Source organism: Dromiciops gliroides, chromosome 4 (assembly GCF_019393635.1).
Source record: "Dromiciops gliroides isolate mDroGli1 chromosome 4, mDroGli1.pri, whole genome shotgun sequence".
Taxonomy (NCBI): Eukaryota; Metazoa; Chordata; class Mammalia; order Microbiotheria; family Microbiotheriidae; genus Dromiciops; species Dromiciops gliroides.
This window is the reverse complement of record NC_057864.1, coordinates 461,291,421-461,312,627: the sequence shown is the minus strand read 5'-3', so window position 1 is coordinate 461,312,627 and position 21,207 is coordinate 461,291,421. Positions and strand designations below refer to the sequence as shown.

At 43.4% G+C, this 21,207-nt stretch overlaps 1 protein-coding gene across 2 annotated transcripts in view; it reads right to left on the bottom strand.

Annotated features, from left to right (window-relative positions):
- Window positions 1-1,857: 1,857 nt before the first annotated feature.
- The window catches only part of LGALS9 (galectin 9), a 25,123-nt gene continuing 5,773 nt past the window's right edge, over window positions 1,858-21,207 (bottom strand). The window contains exons 3-11 of one of the 2 annotated variants that reach the window (XM_043962821.1): window positions 18,420-18,621; window positions 17,632-17,742; window positions 12,529-12,612; window positions 10,246-10,293; window positions 8,920-8,961; window positions 7,954-8,042; window positions 6,455-6,617; window positions 4,276-4,416; window positions 1,858-1,935 (exon numbers count right to left, since the gene is read on the bottom strand). In XM_043962821.1, the coding sequence (XP_043818756.1) occupies window positions 1,903-1,935; window positions 4,276-4,416; window positions 6,455-6,617; window positions 7,954-8,042; window positions 8,920-8,961; window positions 10,246-10,293; window positions 12,529-12,612; window positions 17,632-17,742; window positions 18,420-18,621 (913 nt within the window). In that variant the 3' untranslated portion in view covers window positions 1,858-1,902. Of the gene's footprint in view, window positions 1,936-3,128; window positions 4,417-6,454; window positions 6,618-7,953; window positions 8,043-8,919; window positions 8,962-10,245; window positions 10,294-12,528; window positions 12,613-17,631; window positions 17,743-18,419; window positions 18,622-21,207 lie in introns of those variants that run through there. The other variant, XM_043962822.1, reaches the window with a different exon arrangement.

The following is a 21,207-nucleotide window of genomic DNA, read 5'->3' as shown; positions in this document are numbered from 1 at the left end:
ACCTCAAGGCTGTGACCCAAAAGTTCAAAGGATCTGTGTTGTCCCACTGTCCTCTATCAGCTTCCAAGAACTCTGGTACCAAGCAGTCACAGTTTCAGGGATGGAATAAGAATATAGACCACAGAAAGCAAATATGGGACCTAGGACGCACATCCTACCTGGCTCAGTGACTGTCATGTGCAGGCCTAGGACCACCATTCTCTGCAGTCAATAATCATTCCAAACCTTTTCTTCCCTTATTCCATAAATGTGAGATCCACCCACCAAATGGCTTGCCCATAGCCCAACGCTAAAGACCTGGGGAGGGGGCATGCAGACAGCATGTGAGACTGGATAAGGGGTGGGCTGGGGGGAAGAGACACCAAACCATGCAAAGTTAGTGCTGCTTCTGGACCCTTGGCAAGAGGTTTTGTGAATAGAGCGCAAGCCAGCATCTCCTGTAATGGAAGTTGTTTTTTGTTTTTGTTTTTGAACTTTGAGTTACTCCAGTGCAAAGCAAGGCTGAAACCAGGGTGAGCCTGAACTAGCCCCCAGGTTGTGGAGCTGAGATCTAGAGAATGGCAGGTCCTAGAGCTGAAGCAGCCCTTATTTATTTATTTATTTACTTACTTATTTACTTATTTCATTTATTTATTTATTTTTAGTGAGGCAATTGGGGTTAAGTGACTTGCCCAGGGTCACACAGCTAGTAAGTGTCAAGTGTCTCAGGTCACATTTGAAGTCAGATCCTCCTGACTCCAGGACCGGTACTCTATCCACTGAACCACCTAGCTGCTCCTAGATGTTCTCTAAATAAGGGCTTCGGGGTCTCTTATTGTAGGGAATGGAGCAGTTTCAGATGCTGGTGGAAAATCGGGCAAAGGTCACCAGCTCCATCTGGAGCTTTTTCAGTCTTGTTCCCATAACAAACCTAGGCATTGTGGGGGAGCGCGTGTGTGTGTGTGTGTGTGTGTGTGTGTGTGTGTGTGTGTGTGTGTGTGTGTGTGTAAGAATCCCTTCAGCCCAGCTCTTTTGCAAGTTTGCCAAGTGGCATCCCAAAGAGAACTTGAACAGCAGACTGACCAGTAACAAAGGAAAGGATTAGGATGGAAAAGGAGTTATGGGCTATTACTCAAACAAAGGGACCCAGAACAAGCAAGAGAATAAAAGCAAAAGGGCAAATTTAGAAATTCTTAGAGCTCTTCTAGCAATATGATGGGGAAATTAGGGAGGCTTTTGTATCCCAGAAAAACTAAAGATGACCCTTGGGGCTGTCCCATTAAAGAGCTGCTCCCCTCCTTTCATGGGGGGAAGGGCCATACAGTAACTGAAGATCAGCCATGGAGATGCCCAGCAGAGAAAAATGTGACAGAGGGAAGTGAGCAGCTTCCTCAGTGACATCATCAGAGACACCAACAGCTCTGCAGAATCAGCAGAATGAGTGGTCCTGGCCACGCCAATGCCTTGGGCATATGTATTCTTTGTGTGTGTGTCCTTCCACACATGTTCCCTGGTCACATTTGTTCTGTGGACATGTCTCCTTCCCCTCTGACGTGGTAACCTGTGGGAGAATGGACCCCTGGGTATATAGGGGCGTCTTCTTGTCACTATCTTGCTATTTTGAATAAAATGATCAGTGTGGGAACAAACCAGAACTGAGTTTAGGAACCAATAAGAGTATATTGAGTTTGTCATCATGGGAGCCCTCCCCCCAACACACACACACACACAAGTAAGATTGATATAGATTTCAGTAAGGTGGGAGGTAAGTTGAGTCCAGGGCCCCTCTACATTGGACAGGGCTTATTACTGGGATTTGGGGGGGTAAGACTTGGGGATATGTAACAGTAAAGAAAATTGTTTGGGTTAGCAGTTTCTCTGGGTCTGCCCTAATTGACAGGACTGCTCTGGATACTTGTTGTTTCAGCAGAAAAAAAAATTGCAGACAGGCAGGAGCTGCAATATAAACACAATCAGAGACGAGATAGAACAGATAAAAAGGAATTGCTTCAGTTTTTTCAACTACCCACACTCTGCTGTTTAAAGGTCCTTTACTTTGAACTAATCATTATTGATTTAGCTGGTAAACGAAACACATCAGTGGGGGCTCAAACTCTTTTTTGAGTGTATGCTAACTAATAAGTGCAAAGTCCCTTGAACCCAGGGTATTATTTGTACAAGCCTGTCTGCGGTAGGGGTGGGTGGCAGGGAGAAAAGAACAGAAGGGCAGCACAACAGGGTCTATCTACAGATGAGATAATAATAATAATAAATATAGCTAAGATTGATATAATGCTTTCAAGTTTGCAAAATCCTTTACAGACATTATCTCATTTGATCCTTACAACAATCCTGGGAGGTAGGTGCTATTATTATCCTTATTTTACAGAGGAGGAAACTGAGATAGACAGAGGTTAATGATTTGCCCAGGGTTACACAGCTAATAAATATTGAGGTAGCATTTGAGCTCAGCTCTTCCAAGCTTTAACTCCAAGCCCATCATTCTATTCATCATCTAACTTTCCAGTTTCACTCAAGGTTTCTCACAGCCCCGAAAACTCTGTTCCCCCTGCCCTACTATGTAATATACAGAAGTGATACCTGGATCCTCACTTCCAAGAAACCCAAGAATTTGTTTACCCTCACCTTTAATCTCAGCAATGTTGAGCTGGCAAGAAGCATCATAAATAACATTTGTGCATCTCAGGCAGGTTTCACAAAATGCTGCTGGGCATGTATCTAAGACAAATTCAGTTGAGGGGTGTACTTACAGAGGTGAGGAGAAGAGGTATTAGGAAGAGATCCCCTGGGGCACAACAGCCAGGGGAAGTAGCTTCCTATTGTAACTAATTATTCTTGCTAATTAGCTACTAAGATCAGTTGTTTCTACCTAAATCATAAATGTTGTGAAGGTCTTTTATCTTTAGTACACTTGAGGAGCCCTGGGACAAAGGCCCAGTCACCCAACCTTAGTTTCAGCTCTGCGGGTGACTCCTTTTCCCCAAGTCCTTTCCAGATTTGAGTCCATCCAAGAAGCTCCCATTTCATCACTCTGACAATTGACAAAGGCATCAGGAGATGAATGCAAATGTCTCACCAACCTCTGAACCCCCAAAACACAAGTTTAATAAATCACAAGCATTCTGAGCTCAGTACCACATAACAAACTTTTATTAAGAACTTGCTGTATACCTATGACTGGGTTGGGCAGTACCAAGATACAAAGTATAGTTAAGACATGGCTCCTGCCCTCAGGAAGCAGAATCCAAAGAGCAGGAGTTAGAGTGTACAAAAAACCAAGCAGGTATTGCTTCACATTCTTTGAATAATGTGGTCACAGAGATTGGGTTAGGATGGCTTGGGTCACCCAGGTGGAGAGGGGCAGGAGAACTCCCACTTATCAGAGAGTACTCCCTGGAGGAAGAGGGCTTCATAAGGAATAGGGAAAGCTCTGGGCACATAACGAGGCACTGAGGAGGTCCAGGGTCTTAAAGGCACCAGGAAGGACAAAGGGGTTATTGATGGAGCCACAGTAGAGTAACAGGGAATGGAAGAGAAACAACTGGCTCCACGTAAAGAGAGTGGGAGCAGTGGGGCTCAAATCGGAAAAGATGTTGAGGTAGGGGCTCCAATCTGGAGTGAGAGGAATGGTGACCTCTGAGGCCCCTGTTCTGCACTAAAATAGCAAAAGATCACACCATGGGGCAGCTAGGTGGTGCAGTGGATAGAGCACCAGCCCTGGAGTCAGGAGTACCTGAGTTCAAATGCGACCTCAGACACACTTACTAGCTGTGTGACCCTGGGCAAGTCACTTAACCCCAATTGCCTCACTAAAAAAAAAAAAAAAAAAAAGATCACACCTGAAACAACAGTAACCAGGTTAGAAGGTGAACCATTCTGCCATTGTTGAGAAGTCAACAACCCTGCCTCAGGAAGGTATTCATCCTACTGATTGTGGACAAGAAGCCCGGGGAGAAACAAAGATATGTCCCTTCTCTGCCTTCCCCAAAAGAGGAGAGAAGCTAACTCCAACACCTCGCTGATTGGGGGTGAGGGGAGAGCTTGGGCCGTAGAGTCCAATAAGCTAGGGAGAAGTGAGGATGGGAGGGAGAGAAGAAAGATTCAGGCTGGGACACCTGTCTGGGAGACCCTTCATTATCAGACACCTGCACCTGGGACACCTGTCTGGGAGACCCTTCATTATCAGACACCTGCACCTGGGACACCTGTCTGGGAGACCCTTCATTATCAGACACCTGCACCTGGGACACCTGGGTGGGAAGCCCTTCATGAGACCTGCACTGTGGTCAGCTGGATGTCTCCAGACACCTCCAGCTTGTCGATAGAGCTCAGGTTTTTCATGCGGTGATTGTAGTCAAACTGGTGTTGCCCATTGACAGTCACCTTGAAGCAGTTGATTTCACATTTGATCAGTACCTGGAAGACAAGGGAACAATCAATCAACAAGCATTTATTAAGCACTTACTGTGTCCCACAGATCATGTTAAGTACTCAGAATCCTCCCCCCCCCCAAAAAAAAAGAAAGAAAGAAACAACCCCTGCCCTCAGAGAGTTTACAGTCTGGTTGGGAGACTTTGTGCATCTGTATAGATCCATAGGAAACACATGTAAAGGCTATGTGAGGCATGAGCCCTTTTCAGAGCTGCTGCTCATTCGTATGTAGACATGTGCTGCCTCCGTAAGTATGCTAAGGCCTCGAGAAGGATCACTTTCTCTGACACAGCATTCTAGGAGATTTGTTATTGGATTCTGAGTGTAGTACCCTGGACTGAGACGGGATTAATGGAATTGATTGCATCATAGACAGAAGATCAGAATTTGGTCATTAGCCATAAATTAAGGGCCAGTACACAGAGCCCTGACCTTTGTGGTAAAAAGTTTTTTAACAGTCGGTTAGATAATGGAGAGATGCCAGGTTTTTTTTTAGGACCACCCTTTTGGGGAGGAGACCAACAGCATGAGCTACGCACACCAGTCCGCCTGTGATGCACGCCAAATTGCCTGCTGAGCACTCGACTTCCGGGGTGCGAGCTTAAAAGGCAAGGAGAGAACGGAAGTGGGGCCTTTTTTCCCCACTCCGCTGGTCTCCTGGCTGCGCTGCACAGACAGACACGGACTGGAGTTTGACTCGGCCCGGCTCTCGGTTAACACGCGCTTGACTCGGTCTCTCTCCCCAAAGGTGGCCTTGGGTTTTGGTGAGTTTTATACAGAATATAGACTAAGCCTAGACTTAAGACGATTTGTATTGTATTTCTACTTTCCTATCCTTCTAATCAACATCACCTTGTGACTACCATACAATAAAAGCTCTATCTAGAAAACCAGAAACTTCTTCCATTTACTAGTCTGGGAGATAAATTAAGGGAAAGGTTAAGTAGGGTAGATTTATGATCTAATATCCAATTTTAATTTCACACCTTAGAATCAAGAAGACCTAATTTCAAATCCTGTATCAGACACTAGCCCTGCGACTATTGGAAAGTCACTTAACTCCAGTCTGCCTCAGTTTCCTTATCTGTAAAGTGGGGATAATAATAGCACCTACCTCCCAGGGTTGCGGCGAGGATCCAATGAGATAATAATTTGTAAAGCACTGTGCAAACCTTAAAGCACTGTATAAAGGCTGGTTATGATCACGTATTAATTCACAGAAATCTACTTAGAATGGGACCCTCACAAGAGCCCACATTAGGATCCTGGCCTTACAGATTTGGAGCAGGACAGGGTGAGCCTCTGAGCCTTACTTATCTCCAAACTCTACAACTGACTTCCTGTGTGAGTGTGGGTGCTTTGGATGCCCTGCCCTGCCCTGCCCTTCCCAGATCCATCTAGATAAAAATAGTATTTAAAAGCACCTTATTGACCCTTCTACATGTCCTTCACTTTGGCCCTCTTCTAAGACCTCATGGTGGCATAGGGGAGACCCTTTGTTTGTTAAAATCTACGATAGCAAATCACAAGCTCTGGTCTAACCAAAATTGGAAAGGCTTCTATGGGACCAGAGTTAAAGCCCACCATTGGAGGGTCAGTCTAGTTAAAGAGAAATTCATTTCAGCTTAGCTTCAGTGTGATAAATTTTTTGCTCCCAATATCTCTTGGAGAGCACTGATTAGGTGGTCCAGTGACAGTGGAGGGAGAGTCTGAGCTGATGAAATCTCTGTTCATTGTAGCACTGAAGTCATGCCAGGACCATTCTGTATCATTCTAAGCATCATTACTGACAACACCTCTTGGAACTTGCTTCATGAACTACATTAGCCCTTAACTTAGCCCTTTCCTACTTCTCATCTTCCCATGAGTGCAGAAACCTGGAAGAGACCTGCTCTCACCCCTAGTAGTAGTGTCTTGGATTGTCAAATTCCTTCTCAGTTCACTGTGTTCTGAAGGAACCTCTGGAGTTCAAAGTCTACCTACTCCCCACCCACCAAATCCCATCTCCCTCCTCATGCTTTACCATGAAGGCCTGGCCTCGGATGAAGGGCATGAAACTGGGCAGACCACGCTCCTCAGATCCCCATGAGTGGTTAATCTGTGTGTTCCGGACCACGGCATTCTCCTTAAATCGTGGGTTCATATGGAAGGCAATGTCTTGCCCACACCTCAGATTAATTGTGAACCTGAAAGAGAGAGACAAGAAGATGCGTACGTGCTATTTTCTTTGAACATGTACAAAGATTACAAGCTCCTGGAGGGCAGGCTCTGTCTCATTTTTATCTTTTTGCCACCACCTCCTAGGACAGTACCTAGTGCTTGTGGGGAGTAATTAATTCAGTCCACTCTCTCTCCTCTGCCCTACCTCTCTTTATTGAAATGCACCTTTTCCTTCAAGACCCTCCTCAGGTGCCCCCTCCTCCAGAAAGTCTTCTATGATACCCCCACCCAACTCAGGTGAAAGTGATCTCTCCCACTTTCTACTTCTCACTTTGCCTGGATCTCTCCTTTGGGCTTACAACTAGGTCCTGATTAGTTCCAATGAGGAATCCTATCAAGTGGTTACATGATTCAAATTCATAATGCATATTTCTATTGAGCTAGAATCAATTACCAGAGTTTATAAAATTGTAACTTCAAATACTGTACATTTGAATATTTGCAACCACCACATCTCCTTCTCCCTTGTAACAGTATTGTGTGCTCAGGTCTTTCTTCCCATTAGTTTGTCAGTTGCTTTCTACAAAGTTATTAATGATCTCTTTATATATCTATATATTTATATTTATATAATATTTTATTTTCCCCAATTACCTGTTAAAACAATTTTTAACAATTGTTATTTTTTTATGTTTTGAGTTCCAAATTCTATCCCTCCCACCCTGCATTCTCTCTCCCCTCCCTGACATGGTAAGCAATCGAATAGAGGTTATACACGTGCAGTCATGTAAACCTAATAATCCCTTAAATGCCAAATCTATCTATTTTCCCCATTCCTTATCCTTCCTGACCTCTCTGCAGCCTTTGACACTGTCAATCACCCTTTATTCCTTGGTAATCTCTTCTCTCTAGGTTTCTGTGACACTACTGTGTCCTGGTCCTCCTCCTGAATGTCCTCCCTTCTCATCTGTTCCTCCTGACTTTCCTGACTTCCTTCAAGTGACTGCTAAAGTCCTACCTTCTATACAAAGCTTTTCCAGATCCCCCTTAATGTTAGTATTTCCTTCTGTTGATTAATTCCAAATTAATCCTAAATATTGTTTGCATGTTGTTTCTCCTCTTAAATTGTGAGCTCCCTGAAGGCAGGCACTGTCTTTTGCTTTTCTTTGTATCCCCAGTACTTAGGACAGTGCCTGGCACATAGCCTGTGTTTAATAAATAAGCATTAATTAATTAATTAATTAATTAATTAATTAATTAATTGACTGAATAGTGATAGGGAAGGGACATGGCTGCCCAGAGATGAGAGGAATGTTAGAAAAAGGGATCTGCTCTCCCAGTGAACTTAGAACTGGTGCTAACTTGTCAGCAGTAAGCAGGATGGTGCCAGATATAGTGATGTTCCTGGATGGGTAGAATCCTCCAAAGATTGGTGCATAGAAAGGTAAGGACTGCAGGGAAATGAGAGACAAAGGATTAAACAATGGGTTAAGAAATTTCTTTTGCAAAAAAATTTTAAAACAAATTGAAACCCCCCCCAAAATAATAAAATTTAAAAAAAAAGAAATTTCTTTTGCAAGAAGGGTAAGTCTGAAAATGTGTAAGTTGGGCAATTGAGAGAGGGTTTGGGAAACAGTTTGGTGCCTTTGAGAAAGGCTAAGGATGGGGACTAAACTGGTGATTTCATTGATATTTCCCAAGTGAGGAAACTCCCTCTACCAGTGCAGGTGAGTACCTTTTCTGTAATTTAGAGTCTTTTTTTTTTTTTTTGCAGGACAATGAGGGTTAAGTGGCGTGCCCAGGGTCACACAGCCAGTAAGTGTCAAGTTTCAAGTGTCTGAGGCTGGATTTAAACTCAGGTCTTCCTGAATCCAGGGCCAGTGCTTTATCCACTGCACCCTGTAACTTAGAGTCTTAAAGCGTTTCCTGGAGCCCAGAGTGGTTGTGACTTACCCAGGGTCACACAACCACTATGAATCAGAGGCCAAACTTAAACCCAGAACTGTCTGACTCCAAGGCCAGCTCTCTATCCACCACACCATGCTGTTTCTCATTTTAGAGAAAAGAATGGCAAAGATGTCCTCCATAGAAAGAAAAGAAGACTAAAGGGGGGCACAAGGTAGTGTTTCAGGACCATCCCAGGGGAGTGGGAACATTTGCCCCCAGGTGAGAGCAATTGGTCATTTCCAAGAGTGGGGCTGCCTGTGGCTTTCTGAGTTTTTTCGGGCCTCCTGTACCCCAGAGGACCTTCTCTAAGAGGACACAGAGGGGCAGGCTTGTGACATCCTCTCCATTGCCCTCCCTCAAGAGCACACGGCAGCAACTTACAAAGAACTGATTGCTGTACACCGTAGGTGGGAAAACAGGTGCCTAGAAAAGAGAAGAAACACCCAAAGTCAGCAACACACCCAAACACACAGTCATCCCCAGGCGTAATGATTCAGACAGAGTCACACACAGTCACATACACAAATACACACACAGTCACACATAGAGACACACAAGCATATGCAGACATATGTACACAGTCACATACACAATCACAGAGACATACACAGTCTCTCAGACACACATACAGATACACAGAGACACTACTTCCTGAACACCCACTGTCCTCTGCTCACAAGTGCTGCCCTGAATGCCCCCCTCTCTCAACCTCTCCACTTATACTGAGCCAGGAGAGAACAAGTCAGAAGCAGGAGCCCGGGCAGGGTTGTACAAAGAGCCTGAGTTCAAATGCCATCCCTTCTACCCATGTGACCTTAAGCAAGTCACTTCTCTGGGCCTAGGTCTCCCCATCTGTAAAATCAGCAACTTGGACTAGCTGGTCACTTGGGGCCCTTCCAGCTCTGTTCCTATGATCTAGAACTTCTATGCTCAGAGCACAGAGAGTGTGGGACAGAGGCTTTTATGGTGTTAGGTCAGATGCTCCAGATGCTGTTATTCTTCCTGCACCCTTCAAAGGGAAGGCAGAACAATTTCCTGCCCTTCCCCCCACCCCCAGCCTCTCAGGTACATCTCTCATTCCTTCCTAGTGAAGAGGAAAGAGCATTGGTTCTGGAATCAGAGAATGAGCTCAGATCCCACCACTGACACTTCCTGTCAATGACCTGTATGACCTGAGCCCAGTCATTTGAACATAGGATCATATATTTGGAGCTAGAAGGAATCTTAGAGGCCAGAGAGTCCAATGCCCTTATTCTACAGTGGAGAAAATGGAGGCAAATGGGTGAAGTGACTTCCCCAGGGTCACACAGCTAGGAAGTGTGTGAGGTAGGATTTGAACCCAAGACTTCCTGACTTTGAGACCAACTCTCCATGTGGTTCCTCTCTATAGATTTAGAGCCAGAAGATCAATGAGTTCAACCTTTCTGGTCCTCACTTTCCTCTTCTGTAAAAATCCTTAGCACTTAACATAGTGCCTGGCACATAGTAGGTACTTAATAAATATTTATTGACCTAGAGTGTTGGATTAGAGAACCTTAGAGAACCCTTCCAGTCCAAAGTTATGATCTTGTGTCTTGCATTCTCAGGGCCCTGGCTAAGAGGCCCATATCACAACACAAGGCTCAGAGAACGCAAGTCTATTTCAACAGATGAAGGGTAGGAGATGGATGGATGGGACCAGCGAGTGTTTAGCAAATTAAGTCTTACATTGGCCGCTGGGGGAACAGAGTGGACGTCATGGAAAACTTTTTTAGTCTGAAAGGAGAAACAAGAGAGAAAACACTCAATTAATGCACCAACCATGAAAACCCACTGTAGACCCCTCCATGGTACCAGCCTCACATGTTAATCTTCAATGTTCTTGAGCTAGAAAGGACTGTTTCCATTTCCACTGGGGTGTTTAACTTGGTGGAGGTGTGCTGAGAAATCCCACGCCATACCCTCTTCCCTGTCATCTGAGACATCTTTGAGAAAATCACTCTCAATCATTCAACTATGACAGGACTTTAAAATCCTTCCCTTCCCCATCTCGAAAGAAAGAAAGAAAGAAAGAAAGAAAGAAAGAAAGAAAGAAAGAAAGAAAGAAGGAAGGAAGGAAGGAAGGAAGGAAGGAAGGAAGGAAGGAAGGAAGGAAGGAAGGAAGGAAGGAAGGAAGGAAGGAAGGAAGGAAGGAAGGAAGGAAGGAAGGAAGGAAGGAAGGAAGGAAGGAAGGAAGGAAGGAAGGAAGGAAGGAAGGAAGGAAGGAAGGAAGGAAAGAAAAAGAAAGAAAGACTAGCTTCTTTTCAGAGTTTGGGAACTATGGGTGTGGAACATTGATCATATGTTCTGTTAAACTCAGCTCATATATTATTTAGTTGGCTGAACTGATTTTTTTAAAATTTTTTATTCTTTGTAGAGGGTGGAGATGGGATATGTTTGAAAATGAAGGTGATATGAAAGCAAATTATATGCAAAACATATAATTTTGAAAACAAATTTTAATGCAAATTAGGACAGCTAGGTGGCTCAGTGGACAAAGTGCTGGGCTTGGAATCAGGAAAACTGATCTTCCAGAATGAGTGAGTGTCAAGTGCCTGAGGCTGGATTTGAACTCGGGTCCTCCTGAATCCAGGGCCAGTGCTTTATCCACTACGCCACCTAACTGCCCCCAGGTGTGTGGTTTTTAAGAAAATATTTTGATAATGGTCTTTCGCTATAATTGGTTTACTTAGCGATCCTATGCATTTTCTTTTAGACATTCAACAATATTGTTTTTGAGACAAGGTCCACAGGCTTCCTCAGCCTGCTGCCCAAGGATTCTGTAACCCTGATCTAGGGACTGACCTAGATGAGGGGTTCTTAACCTGGGGGAGCTCAGAAAATTATATCTTTAGTTCAATATATTTGGTTTCCTTCCTAATCCCCCCACACACACACACACACAAATTAGAAGCCCCTGTTCCAGGAAGGATTTCCATGTGGGTCTACCCATCTTTCTGCTTTGCCCTAACCCACCTCCCCTAGAAGGACCCTGCGTGTGGATTCCCCCAACACTCCCCTGCCCCCTTCCTGGACATATCATGAGCCTGGAAATGCCTCTCCATGAAGACAGAAGCCAAAGTTTTGATTTCCGGTGCAGGTGTCCCCTTCATCCTCCCACCAGGGAGGCTGGCAGTGAGAGCGGCCTAGGAGACTAATTCTCAAATTGCTCCTTTATTCAAAGCAATCTCTGTTTGCTTTAAGGAACCCATAGGGGTTTTTCTCCTAAGGAGACCTCAAAGGAAGCAAAATATTGCCTGACCCTGTGGGGGTGAGGTGGCCCTGGGTGTCCAGGCACCTCTTCTGTTACAGTTGAGCCCTTGTCATTCTGGAGGCCCAGGTGGGAGCAGGCTTCTGCCTGCCCCCATGGGGCTTCGTAGTGTGTTAAGTAAACAGCTGCTGACTAAATAGTTATTCGCCCATTGTTCTAACAGCCCCAAGTGATGGGAAGCTACTCCTTATTCTAACTGGCCTGAGAAATATTTAACTGATGTAACTGACCTGCTTTACCTATTCTGACTGTTGTCCTCCATGCTTAAACTGCCCTGATTGGCTGTTCTGTCTGACTCCCAACTTTAGAGGATCTGATGGTCTGCCTATGTCTTACCTAAATGACCCCCTCTTCTTGATAATCTGATTGGCTAATTACTCCAAACTGTCCTGAGAGCTGGCCTCCCTGTTTTAACCGTGCAAACTGCCTATCCCTCTGTGCCCAGATGGTCTGACTCCCTGTTCTAACTGGCTGACCCCCTGGGCTAGCTGCTGTGCTCTGTCCTAAACAAAGTAACTGACTCAATATTCTAAGTAAGGGGACAGTCTAACTTCCTGTTCTAACTGACCTCGGTCCTGCCTGTGCTGAGCTGCCTGACATTGAACCCAAGCCCTCTTCTAACTGGGCCAGCTGATGCTTCTGACTGGCTGGCAGACAACTGGCCCAGACTGCACAGAGTGAAGGGTCACTCATTCACTCACTTTGGATTTGAACCTAAGTGGAGCTTTTGCTGTCGTTGCATGATGGACAAAACAGGAAGGCTGAACTGGAATAAATCTGGTGTTCTGTTAAAAAAAGAGAAAAGAAAAAGGACATCATGGAGCAGCTAGGTGGTGCAGTGGATAGAGTACTGACTCTGGAGTCAGGAGGACCTGAGTTCAAATCCAGCCTCAGATATTTAACACTTACTAGCTGTATGACCCTGGGCAAATCACTTAACCCCAATTGCCTCACTCTCCCCCGCAAAAATATTTGGAACTCAAGAAAAAAGGACATCATTTGGATTAGTAGATTTATTTTTTACAGACCTTTATTTTTCCCCAATTATGTGTAAAGATAGTTTTCAAAATTCATTTTTTTTTAGTGAGGCAACTGGGGTTAAGTGACTTGCCCAAGGTCACACAGCTAGTAAGTGTTAAGTGTCTGAGGCCAGATTTGAACTCAGGTCCTCCTGACTCCAGGGCCAGTGCTCTATCCACTGCGCCACCTAGCTGCCCCAACATTCACTTTGTAACATTTTGAATTCCAAATTTTTCTCCCACCCTCCCTTCCCTCCCCACTCCTGAAGCCAGCAAGCAATATGATATAGGTTATACATTACAATCATATGAAATATATTTCCATGTTAGTCATGTTGTGAGAGAAGAATCAGGACAAAAGAGAAAAAAAACACAAAAAGGGAAAAACAGCAACAAAAGTGAAAATAGTAAGCTTCAGTCTGCCCTCAGACTCCATAATTCTTTTTCTGGATGTGGAGAGCATTTTCCATCATGGCATTGTCTTGGATCATTGTATTGCTGAGAAGAGCCAAGTCTATCACAGCTGATCATCACACAATGTTGTTGATACTGTGTACAATGTTCTCTTGGTTCTGCTCATTTCACTCAGCATCAATTCATGTTAATCTTTTCAGGTTTTTCTGAAATCCATCTGCTTATCACTTCTTTGATTTTCGTTTGTTTGGTTTTGTTTTTGTGGGGCAATGAGAGTTAAGTGACTTGCCCAAGGTCACACAGCTAGTAAGTATCAAGTGTCTGAGGCCGGATTTGAACTCAGGTTCTCCTGAATCCAGGGCCAGTTCGTTATCCACTGTTCCACCTAGCTGCCCCTGCTTATCATTTCTTATAGCACAATGGTATTCCATTACATTCATATACAGCAACTTGTTTAGCCATTCCCCAATTAATGATCATCCCCTCAATGTCCAATGCTTTGCCACCACAAAAAGAGCAGCTATAAATATTTTTGTACATGTGGGTCCTTTTCCCATTTTTATGATCTCTTTGGGACATAGACCTAGTAATGGTATTGCTGGGTCAAAGGGTTTTATAGTTTTATATATATATATATATATATATATATATATATATATATATATAGTTTTTCACAGTTTTATAGCCTTTTGAGCATGGTTCCAAATTGCTCTCCAGAATGGTTGGGACAGTTTACAGCTCCACCAACAATGCATTATTGCTCCAATTTTCTCACATCTCCTCCAACATTTATCTTTTTCCTTTTTGTCATATTAGGCAATTGGATAGGCATGAGGTAGCACCTTAAAGTAGTTTTAATTTGCATTTCTCTAATCAGTAGTGATTGAGAACATTTTTTTCATATGGCTATACATACCTTTAATTTCTTCAACTGAAAACACCTGTTCACATCCTTTGACCATTTCTCAATTGGGGAATGAATTTTATTCTTATATATATTGATTCAGTTCTCTCTATATTTTAGATATGAGGTCTTTATCAGAAACACTGTCATAAAAATTGTTTTCCAGCTCTCTGCTTTCCTTATCATCTTGTTTGCATTGGTTTTATTTGTGCAAAAACTTTTTAATTTAATGTAATCAAAATTATCCATTTTGCATTTCATAATGGCCTTCTATTTCATCTTTGGTCACAAATTCTTCCCCTCTCCATAGATATGATGAGTAAACTATTCCTTCCTTTCTATTTTGCTTATGGTATCACCCTTTATATCTAGATCATGCCCCCATTTTGACTTAACTTTGGTGTACAGTGTGGATTAGTGGGTTTACCAGAACAAGGAGGATAACAGGAGAAAGGGAAGGCAGGAAGGAAGCTGGATGTGGGACAGGGTGCAGGCTAGAGTTGAGGGAAGCTCAGAGAGGAGGGACCTCCCTGCAAAAATGAAGCTTGTGCAAGCTCAGGGAGGAAGCAGGCAGAGAGAATCAAGCAGGCAGGTTTGAGTAATAGTCTGGTTAGTTCACACAGAGCCTCCCTCTCTTGAATGGGGGCTTCTCTATAGTTGGGATGCCAAGCCTAGCCCATGAATTACATCACAAGGCTCTTGTAACACACCTAAAAATTCCCATTCTCCCCACCTCCCAAGCCCAAGACTCAGCTAATATCTCTCACATCTGAAACCATCTTTCTGGTCTATTTATTAAAGTCATTCAGTCCCCATCCTGTCTGAGGAAGACAGAGAGCGTGCCTTCCTGGGCACATGATTATTACTGAGAATCTTTTCCTGATGCTTGGGATGAGAGAAGATTGGATGAAATAGAACCATTCTGGCCTCAGTTGTTAAGAACCTGGAATGCTTGAAAGACATCCTTAGGACATTTTCACCTGGATACTCCATCAGCATGACAACACACCCAAAACATAGCCAACATATCTCAACATATCCCAAGCAGAACTCACTATCTTCCTTCCTCAAACCACCCCTCCCCAAAATTTCCATATGTCTGTTGAGGATACCACTATTTTTCCAGGTGCCCAGGTCTGAAACCTTAGGATCATCTTTGAATCTTCTCTTTCTTACTCCCAGTTACCAAGTCTTGCTGAATCCAGCCCCCTAAACATATCGCAAATCTGTCCCCTTTTCTCTCCTCACACAAACACTCCTCTGCTTTACAGCCCTATCCCCCCTCTCCTGGACAGTTGGTGTAGTGGCGGTAACCTTTTTACGGACCAGATACTCCCCTCCCCAATCTGTGCTCCCCAAAGCTGTCAAAGTCATCCTCCTAAGGCACAGGACTGACCTCCCTGGTCACCAACCTTCAGTAACTTCCTAAAATAGGGCCATGGACAATTGAAAGGGACATCAGAGGTCAACTATTCATTTTACAGAAAAGGAGCTTTATTATGTAAGTATTACACAATTGATTATCATTTATTTACAGCTTTATTGCATGAGTAATAAATGAAAGGGATAGGATTCAAATTCAGGTCAATTGGGATGCTAAGGTTAGTTCTCCAAGATTAGCACTCCTTTTTTTTAAATTTTTTGCAGGGCAATGAGGGTTAAGTGACTTGCCCAGGATCACACAGCTAGTAAATGACAAGTGTCTGAGGCCGGATTTGAACTCAGGTACTCCTGAATCCAGGGCCGGTGCTTTATCCACTGCACCACCTAGCTGCCCCGATTAGCCCTCTTTTGATTAAAGAATAGCTGCCTCACGCCCTCCCCAACCTTCCAATCTTATTTCATATTAATTTCCTTCCAAACTGGCCTACTTGCTGCTCCCCAAACTCAACATTGAATTTCCCACCTCCAGGTTTTTGCATCCCTCCTCATCTTTGCCTCTTAGAATCCTTAGTTTTCTTCATGTCTCAATTCCGATGTAACTTCCTGTGGGAAGCCTTCCCTGATTGCTCCCCAGTCACTAGTTCTCTTTCTCTCACCTGAAATCACTTTGCATTTGGTTTCTCTGTATCCTCCAGTAGAATGAAGTTTCTGGAGGTTAGGAATTACTTTGATATTTGGCTTTGTATGTCCAGGGCTTTGCCTTTTAAAAGTGCTTAATAAATGCTTGGTGAATGAATTGAATCTGGAATAAACAAGATTAGGTGAGGGCCTCTCTAAAGGGAGGAGAGGAGAGGACAGCCTTAGCCATGACCTCCTGCTCTGTTAACTATTTCCTATGTTGGGGTAGGAGATGTTTATGCAAAGGGAAGGAGACAGAAGGGAGAGAAAGGGCAGGCACAGGGAGAAGAAATGAATGAATAGGACAAAAACATGGACAGAAACGAGGGGTAGATGGGGAGACAGGAGAAATGGCAACCAGGGACACAAAACTTAAGGGAGAGGAAAGAAATTGGGGGCAATTCAAGTTCAAAGCATTTAGAGTGAGTAGTAACCGTAAAAATCATCTCACTCACATGGCTGCCCTGAGAGCCCTTCCTTAAAATGGAAGAAATGACCAATCGAATGTTTGAGGAAACCTCAGAATTATTGTATGTACATTTCTGCGCATCTCTCTTGTCTTTGGTGATTTGTAGCAGTTTCTTATGGCTGCTGATTGTTTTCAATTCTTCTAAGAACCATTTATTCATATCCTTTGATCTTTAGGGGAAATGGTTTTCAGTCACATATTTTAGTTCTTACATATCTTGAATATCAGACCCTTATAAAAAACATATGATGAAAAAAACCCCATCAAATCTCACTCAAGTCCCTCACTTTCCACCAAGAGGTAACAAGGGCTTTAGCTAAGGTCCTCAGTCATTAAGCGGTGAGGAGAATACAGTGAAGTCAGAGACATAATGTGACTTGTCTCAGATCACAAAGGTAGCAGAGTCAGCATTTGAACTCAGGCCCTTTCACTCTATCATTTTGCCTCCCAATCATACAGTAAAAGAAAAACAGAAATAATAGCACTGACTTAGAGGGACAGAGATACCATGAGGAGGGTGGCAGTAGGGGGGATAGAGCCCAGAAAGGAGGCAGAACTGCAGTTCAGCTCAAGTTTGGTTCCATTCAATTCAATTCAATTCAAAAAATATTGATTAAATGCCTACTATGTGCCAGGCACTGTGCTAGGTACCAAAAATGGAGAAAGGGAAATGACAAAGCCAAGTGGGAAATAAAGGAGACACTTGTCTGGGGGTGAGTAACAGGAGTGTTTCACTTCCAAATTCAGGAGAGGGAGGACCCAGCTGACCAAAGGAAGTGGGGGGAAAGGGGAGAGGTAAGGAAGGAGCTTCCTCCTGGCCAGTCTGTAGCCCTGAATATATCTCCTGGAAGTGGCAACTACTGCTCAGTGTGATCGCCAGCCCAACTTTGGGACATGAGAGAGGACAGTAGAGGTGAGCTGTGCTACCCATTCTGACCTGGAAATTGATGTAGGACACTTTCACTATGCCATCAATCGAGATGGTATCCACTTGGTGCAGAGGGATCCGGTGCTGGTACTGGAGAAAGTGATTCCCATTGACCATCACCTGCCAACAGGAGGAAGCTTCATGAGCAAGAAAGCCAGTGGGACCCCCAACCTGGTGCCATTAGCATCAGGTCTCCAGTCCTGAGAATGGCCAACATCAAGCTCCCACCCAGTGCTCCTGGCTCTGCCCTCTGACACCAAATAGGACAAATCTAATCTTTCCTCAGCAGGACAGTCCTTTTATATGTGAAGGCCTCAATCACATCTCTCTGGAGTCTTTCCTTCTAAGGATCAATGCCCCAATCCCTTTGCTCCATCTGCTTTAGGCATAGACTCAAGATGCCTCACCATCCTGGTTGGCCTCCTATGGACACACTTCAGTCTATCAGGGACCTATTTGAACTGTGGTGCCTGGGAGCCAACACAGCACTCCAGATATAGCCAGAGAAGGACAGAGTACAACAGGACTATGGTCTGCCTCTCACTGCAACCCAAGGCTAGATTTAGCTACTTTGGTGACTGTGTTATACTACTGATTCACATTGAGCATGTGGGCCGCTAAAACCCTTTGATCTTGTGAGAAAAAAATGGGATTTTTCATAAAAATGGCTGTCACCAAACTCTGCTTCCTTCAGATTGTACCCCTGAAACTGACGTTTTAGAACCCAGACCCTCTGACTTGTATCCATTGTGCTCTTCCAAAGGAAGGTGACTTAAGAAGGATCATGTTACATTTACCTTGAAGGCTGTACTCTCGACCTGAAACAGAATTTCAAAAGGCATCCCCTTCTGGAAAGGCATCTGCATCTTCCTCTCCTCGGGCCCCCAGTTACCATACTGCTTTGTGTTGCACACAACATAACCACTATCATCAAACCGAGGGTTGAAATGAAAGGCAATGTTGTTTCCATCGAACCCGCACTGAAAATTCACAGAAAATCTAATCCAAGGGACAAAACAATTAAGACCAGTTAGTGAGTGGATGCTGGTGATCAGTAAGATGCAGGCTGCTCCCCAGAGGCTCCTCCTTAGCCTTAGAGTCTTTCCTTTCTCTGTCACTCTTCCTTCCTTCCTTCCTTCCTTCCTTCCTTCCTTCCTTCCTTCCTTCCTTCCTTCCTTCCTTCCTTCCTCTCTCTCTCTCTCTCTCTCTTTTTTTTGGGGGGGGCAATGAGGGTTAAGTGACTTGCCTAGGGTCACACAGCTAGTAAGTGTCAAGTGTCTGAGGTCAGATTTGAACTCAGGTACTCCTGACTCCAGGGCCAATGCTCTATCCACTGCGCCACCTAGCTGCCCCCAGTATACATTTATTTATTTATCTATTTGTTTGTTTGTTTATTTATTTTAGGGTGAGGCAATTGGGGTTAAGTGACTTGCCTAGGATCACACAGCTAGTAAATGTTAAGTGTCTGGGGCCAGATTTGAACTCAGGTATTCCTGACTCCAGGGCCAATGCTCTATCCACTGCACCACCTAGCTGCCCCTATACATTGATTTATACAAGTCTATCCAGGCCTTTCTGAAATCATCTTGCCTGTCATTTCATATAGCACAATAATATTCCACCACTATCATATACTACAGCTTGTTTAGCTATTCCTTTGGGCATTCCTTTGATTTCCAATTCTTAGTCACCATAAAAAGAGCTGCTAGAAATATTTTTGTACATATAGGTCTTTTTCTCTTGTTGGGGATGTCTTTGGGATATAAACCTAGCAGTGGAATTGCTGGATCAAAGGGTATGCACAGTTCTACAGCCCTTTGTGCAGAGTTCCAAATTGCTCTCCAAAATGGATGGATCTTTTCACAAATCCACCAACAGTGGATTAGTGTCCCAGTTTTCCCACATCCCCTCCAACATCCAATATTTTCCTTTTTTGTTTTATTTGTCACTCTGATAGGTGAGAGCTGAGTTGTTTTAATTTGCATTTCTCTGATCAATAGTGATCCAGAGCATTTTTTTTCATATTATACATAGCTTTGATTTCTTTGTCTGAAAACTGCCTGTTCATATCCTTTGACTATCAGTTGGGGAATGACTTGTATTTTTTATAAATTTGACTCAGTTCTCTTTATAATTGAAAAATGAGGCCTTTATCAAAGATAATTGTTTCAGGGGCAGCTAGGTGGCGCAGTAGATAAAGCATCGGCCTTGAATTCAGGAGGACCTGAGTTTAAATCCAGCCTCAGACACTTGACACTTACTAGCTGTGTGACCCTGGACAAGTCACTTAATCCTCATTGCCCCACCAAAAAAAAAAAAAAGATACTTGTTTCAGTTTTCAGCTTCCCTTATAAACTTGGTTACATTCTTTTAGCTTGTACAAATACTTTTTAATTTTATATAATCAAAATTATCTATTTTACATTTTGTAATTCTCTCTATATTTTCTTTGGTCCTAACTTTTTCTGTCCATAAATCTGACAGGTAAACTATTCCATGCTCTTTTAATTTGCTTGAGGTTATCACCCTTTATATGTAAATCATGTACCCATTTTGACTTTATTTTAGTTTAAAGTGTGAAATGTTGGTCTATACCTAGTTTCTGCCATACTGTTTTCAAGTTTTCCCAGCAGTTTTTGTCAAATAATGAGTTTTTGTTCCAAAAGCTTGGATGTTTGGACTTATTATTTACTAGATTACTATAGTCATTTACTATAGTGTAACTTGTATCTTAGCTAGTGCCAAATTGTTTTGATTATTACCGCTTTATAATATAGGTTGAGATCTGGTACTGCTAGACCACCTTCTTTTGTATTTTTTTTTTCATTGATCCCATTGATATCCTAATCCAAGTCTTCTGACTCCAAACCTGGCACCTTTTGCTCTGTACCCACAATACCACCTGACAAGTTTCTCTGATTCCACACAGGCACATTGTCAGGTTCCATAAATATTGATTGATTTAATAACATGTTTGATTTCCCCTAGCAATGTTCTGGATTCCTATTCTTAGTTTATCTTGGGCCAGTAATAGCTGAGTAACCCACAAGCTCAATTCTTTAATATGCATTAAGCTATATTCTGGGGAACTACAAAATTTAAATCACATATGGTACCTTGATTTGGTACCTTCCTTGATTTTTACAGACTAGTAGACAAGTAATGAGAGTAAGGGAAACTATGGATAGCCTGCTGGGTGTGCACTTGGGAAGACTCATCTTCATGAGTTCATATCTGGCCTCAGACACTTACTAGCTGTGTGACCCTGGGCAAGTCACTTAACCCTGTTGGCCTCAGTTTCCTCATCTGTCACATGAGCCGCAGAAGGAAATGGCAAACAACCCCAGTATCTTTGCCAAGAAGACCTTAAATGGGGTCACAAAGTGTCAGAAATGATTAAAAAATGACTGAACAATGAGGCTAAAGTACCAGCTTCAATTCCTACATGGTCAAAGGTCAAAATTGGACCAAATAAAATGGCAACTGCTGCTATTTCCCGCTTCTGGGCATTCACTTTAAGACGGACCACTCTGCCTAGAATGAGTGCCTGCCTCTTCATCTCTGCTGCTCAGATTTCTTGTCTGA